The 5,645-nt window shown below is 42.3% G+C and overlaps 1 protein-coding gene across 12 annotated transcripts in view; it reads left to right on the forward strand.

Annotated features, from left to right (window-relative positions):
• CAST (calpastatin) overlaps positions 1-4,162 on the forward strand; it is a 66,158-nt gene extending 61,996 nt beyond the window's left edge. For 10 of the 12 annotated variants that reach the window (XM_061445328.1, XM_061445336.1, XM_061445331.1 and 7 more), the window contains 3 exons: positions 639-712; positions 1,797-1,881; positions 2,941-4,162. In XM_061445328.1, the coding sequence (XP_061301312.1) occupies positions 639-712; positions 1,797-1,854 (132 nt within the window). In that variant the 3' untranslated portion in view covers positions 1,855-1,881; positions 2,941-4,162. The remainder of the gene's footprint in view (positions 1-638; positions 713-1,796; positions 1,882-2,940) is intronic. The other 2 variants (XM_061445339.1, XM_061445329.1) reach the window with 1 other exon arrangement.
• The last annotated feature ends 1,483 nt before the right edge of the window (positions 4,163-5,645 follow it).

Consider the following 5,645-nt stretch of genomic DNA (forward strand, 5'->3'; position numbering starts at 1 on the left):
ATTAGCAGTTAAAAATTAAATCCCTTGTATAGACACAAGTATGGAAGCATAACCCAGTTACCAAGAGTGAATTACAAGTTTGTGCATACTTAAAATGTTGATTATGATTATCTGTGCTTTTATGATGTGTTTGTTCCTCTCCCGGGGGTCAAAAAGCAGCAGTTTGCAAACTGAAGTTAACATCAGATGTAATTCCTGGGAGGAAATACCTGTGTTTCCAAATAGCTATTCTGGCCTCTGCAGTACTTCCCCAGGTGCTTACCTTGACAACAAATCCTCAGATGGCTTAAGGCAAACTGTTGGTGTTTAAAGAGCTGTTTTGTTTGGTTATAAACTTCTGAATCTGCTAAATCTGCTGTTGCAACATTATTGCTTTGTAGTAAATACAAAATATGCCCATATACCAGGTTTTTTTATCTCAGTATCCTTTCTGGTGCTCTCATCTCCCCAGTATTAAATGAAGCTCCAGATTCCACCTTGCCATGGACTAGTGGCAGTAATTACTTGCATGCATCCTGTGTTGGGCTCTCTCCTACCCTAACAGCTGCATTTAAAAAAATGTGTTATGGCAGGTGTTGAAGTAGGAGCCATCAATTCTCTATTCTATTTGTAACTGTAATTATTTTTTTTCTTTGGAGTGTAGGACAGAAGTGGAAAGGAAACCACTAAGCCAACCCCGCAGGCTAAAGGAAAACCCAAAGACCCTAAAACGGTAGAAAGATATGTATTATAATATGGAAAATCATGGTTATCATACACTATAAATGTGAAACCCGGGCAACTGGATTTTGGATTCCTATTACATGGCTGTTACTCTGGGGAGAATTTTACATGGATAGGTTGAACTTAATCTATTTTTGTAAGCGTATACATAGGGGAAAAGCACCTTTCTGCTACATGGAAAATGTTCAATAAAAGGGGGCTAAAATATGTTTCTTTCAGAGAAAGTATGGTATTCTACAGGGGTCTCAGTGCATGCTCCACAAGCTCTTCATTCCCATATTTGCTGATACTAAAGTCACACTTCATGTGCCTGCAGTTGCCTTAGATCCACATCTCTTCTCTTTTAAATAGCAGCAGTCTAAAATCGATTAGGGTATACACCTTCAACCACATGTCTGTTCTTACATTATTATTATTTGTTGTGAAAAAAAAAATAAAGCCCTACCTTTATTTATAAAGAAATACGCAGAATGAATCTGGTGGGAAAAGGAAGGCAGTTGATTCTATATATACTTAAGAAAAAAAAAAAAAAAAAGGTTAGCTTGGCCTTTGTCATCCAGAAATACAGAAAATAGATTTTTCTCATCACATTCTCTCACAGGATACATGCAGGTAGGTGCCTGAATCAGATGGTAATATGTGCTTGGGAAATCTTATGTTTCACATTTCAAGTAATGTCATTTTTCAGTATTAGAAATTGGTATACATGCCTTTGTGTAACAACAGAAATGCTTTTCAATTTTTTATGTTGAAGGGGGGGGGGTGTGTGTCTTTAACTCCCTTTCAGAAGGATGTATTTTTTAATATTCTGAGTTGTGACTGGATCACTAGCATGGGTAAAAGGATGTTCAGAAGTAGAATACGAAGAGGACATATCTGAAAGATAAAAGTGTTCATGGAAAAATTAAAATATATAGACACAACAGAAGTTACAAATACAGTTACTAAACTTTTTGCATTTTAAGTGCAGATCATACTCATGTCTGAACTGTGTCTTCTGAAAAGTATCTGTCACTTTTATTTCAGAAACGTAGTTTGCAGTTTCTTACTGTTACGCTTCTCTTGCTCTTCAGGCAAAAGGACAGCCCTCCAGCAGCAAATCTGAGAAGCAGAAAACAAGCTAAACATTAACATTAAAGCTAACGTTAACATTATTGGGTAAGATTTCTTCCTCTCTCTTCTCTTTATCGCAAAGACAACTCATGCGAGTGTTACTGAAGCCAAGTTTTGCTCACAGCCTTTTACTAAACCTAGACATGGTTAGAGACACTGTTAGACACACACTTGCAATGACTTTGAAGCTCAGTGTTCCTGGGCAGAAAAAGCCTTACTTTTTATTCACACCCTATGTCTGTACTTATACATAGGTGCATTCCTTTAGGTTTCTGCAGTTGAGGATTCCAAGGCATGACATTCTGCTTCCACTGTAAGACCTTTTTAGACTACTGAAGAACAAGCACATCTCAGCTGCTTGTTTTTATCTTTAGGACAGTGACTCTTGACAGTACTTCTGCATCCGGTTAATTTCAGAACAGCAGGCAGAGCAGGTGTAAAAATCCCCACAGATAAACTGGCAGGTAGAGCAGGTTTCAGTGCTCTGCTCTCAGCTTTCCTGGCACAAGTACAACCTCCTTCTATGCACATGTTCCACCTGATGCCACATACTTATTTGTACTTGTCTTGATCACACCTGTAACGTAAGAGAGAGTAATTGGAGTCTTTCATCATCACTGTTAGTTCATGGGGGCATTCACTTAACTACACCTCAATGTTTGATACATGTGCTTCAGGCTGGGGGGTTTCCTGGGGCATGGAGGGGAGAGGCTGAAGCACATCCTGGGCCGGATCCATGTACCACATGCCAGCCAGGAGTGTCCCAGCTCTAGCACCCTGAAGAACCTGAGGGGAGCTGCTTTTCTTGGGCTGCAGAGGTGGTCCTGGCTCCCCTGGGAGGAGAATTGACTGTATGTGGCAAAATCCTATGTGGAGATTTGGCAACCAACCTCAAATGAGCAAGATAAAGATGTATCATTACTGCTGTCTGCAGCAGGCAGCTGTCCTCACTGCAGTATCACTTTCAAACAATACCAAATGCCTTGTGATATTAAGTCTTCCTAGATTTCTTTCTGTCTGATAATTCATCCCAGATTTATTTTGTGACATTTTTCTCAAAGCAGATGAGCACTCTTAACTTTTTTTCCTCTTTCTTTCCCCCAGGCTCTTGGTGCATCACATAAAACACCTTCTTTCTCTTGGTGGATAATAATTCCTGAAGAACAAAAGCTCATGCAAAAAACGCATGGTTGTGCTGGGTGGTCTTTGTATGGTGAAACTTGCTGGTCTTTTTCCATATTTTCTTTTTTTCCCAGTAGTGGACTAAGTTGTATTAGGTTTGGGGTTTATTGGGGTTTTTTGCCCCACTTCAGCCATTAATTTTATTACACTCATATACTTAGACATTTTTGTAATTTTCTTCAGTTTTCAGAGGGAAAGGATGCTTTATATTTGCAAGAAATACTATATTTTACAATAGCAATGCCAAAGAAAAAAAAACTGCAGACTTTTGCACATAATCTCCACATAGTGCCTGTAAATCTCAGAAGAATTTGTATATGTTAGCATTTTTAACATTGCAGTGAATGCATTAAGTATTCTGGAATATATTGAGCTTTAGTTATCCTCAGCCTGGCTGTGCATTCTTTCTGCAAGCCAGTTCCTGGTAGACTGTAAGTAAGGTGTGGTAGCTAAAGACTGAAAAACTGGGGATTAACTGCTTCATCAAGCACATGTAGTAGTAAGTATTTTGGATGATGCCTTAATTGTAGTTAAAACAAGAAAAACACACCAGATACAAATTCTAAGTTTCTACTTCCAGTGGTATCTGTACTGTTATTTTGTAATTTCAGGAGTCTCCTGGACTGAACAAATACAAATCCTAGTGTAATAATGCCACAATTACCATCACAGCAAAGGAAATAAAGGTACACAAGCATTAGCAGAGAAGTTCAGGTCAACAGGCATACTCCTTTTTATTTTAATATTTTATTTTAATTTGCACTGTTTCTAGTCCTCGCCTCTGTTCCTCAGGCTCCAGCAGGGAATGTAGGGCAGTTGTTTGTGCTTCAAGGAACATCATGTTCACCTGCTCTGCAATGAACAGGCGCAAGTGCCTTTTGCAAGCCTGTTGCAGACCGGGCTCTCGCACAGAGGTGGCCAGGTGCCTCCATGTGGTTTATTCTCTCCTCATGTGTGTACTGCTTCTCAATGTGCTTGAAGAGGAAGGCCATGCCAATGTTCCATACCAAAATCTGACTCTGGTATGTAGCACTGCAGACAGAGACAGCCCGGAGATTTAAATAGGGGATATTTAGACTTTTGACTGTACTTCACAGTCTGTACTAAGAACCTGTGTCACACTAATAAAGTTTTTAAGAATGCATTACAATATTTGTTTATTTTTCATTTATTACTTTCCATTTATTACTGCTGATACCTGAATGGCTATTGCAAGACAGAAGAAACCCTAGAATTAATTAAAACCCACAAACAAAAGTAAATTAAACCTCAGTATAATGTTTAGAAAAACCCTTGCAAAATACTTGTCTGTCATGGTTCATGAAAGCACTCACCATGTGGTCAAGACCCAGATACCGCTTTTCCCCCTTTCCTTTGGTTTTCACAGAAGTATTACAGTTAACAGGCCAGATTTAACTTCTGGATTCCCACATCAGTTTTTTTTTCACTGGGGAGAAAATGGAACCCTATCCTCAGAAATGTAAATCTCTTTATTCGGGAAAGACTTAGTCTGCCTGGGAAGGTTGCAGAGCAGATGATACGTGGGTAGACTCCACAACTTGTTAAAGTTGTAAAGTAGGCATGCTTTTATTCAGCGCTGAGGCTCATGGGGGATAGCTCCTCCAAAGGCATGCGCACCTCAGCATTGTTCTTCATATTTATCCTCTAAACTATTACATAGTTAAGAGGTTACACAACATGCCTATACATATTCATGACCTATCCCTGCTTCATGTTATAATGAGGTGAAAGGTCCTTGCTTACATAGAGTCTCCTGGTGGTCACAGGCGGGGATCTCAAGATGGAGTAAACGAGTCTTCCCTGAACTTTTCATCTAGTTGTTGCATATGTTCCCTGGTGATCTGGTCACTGTCCAAACCGCAGAGCTGATTTAGGGGTCCAGAGAACAGGAGTTACTGTTCCGCCTATCAATAGCCTTGGTCCTCCCACCCTGTTCCCGGCAAGCATGGTAAGTGTTGAGCAGGTATTTGTTGAGTAAGCACGAGTAAGCAGTAACACCGTTAAGCGGCTTAATCCTACCCCCTCCCCCGTACATCGGTTAACCCTTCGCATCACTGAGACAATTTACAGAAATAATATGTTCCACCAGCCTCTATATGCTGAACAGTCCCACTGGAGCGGCAGGCGCCGCCGCCGCGGCAGCCTTCTTGTAGGCGGCGACACTCCCTACAGCGCAGCCCCCCCGCCCGTCGCCATCGGCCGTAGGAGGCAGCATGGGTTCACAGCGGTAGCGGGCTCTATTTCCCATCTCTAGGAACCGGCGCGGCCAAAGTGGAAGCCATCCCGCCGGCTACCAGGTAGCAGGACACACGCTTCCACCCTGGCGGCATTCGCTCTCCCGGCCCCACCTGTTCCGGTGAGGCGCTGCGCGGTGATTGGCCCCTCGGCAGCCGTGACCGGAAGTGGGCTCTGCGGAAGGAGATTTGAACGGTAACAGCCGCACCGGGAGGTGGCTGCTTAGGAGGTGAGTGCTGTCCCCTTCGCTAGCGGCATGCAGCCACCGTTATCACTGGATGGCTCTCGCCGTTCCCTGGCGGTAGGGCGGAGCCCGGGGGTGCTAGGCCCTGGCCGCGGGCACGGGGCAGCAGCAGGAATGTTCCTGCTAC

Source organism: Pezoporus flaviventris, unplaced genomic scaffold, assembly GCF_033815535.1.
Source record: "Pezoporus flaviventris isolate CSIRO_AGI_PZ_B2104156 unplaced genomic scaffold, CSIRO_AGI_Pfla_v1 ptg000004l, whole genome shotgun sequence".
Classification (NCBI taxonomy): domain Eukaryota; kingdom Metazoa; phylum Chordata; class Aves; order Psittaciformes; family Psittacidae; genus Pezoporus; species Pezoporus flaviventris.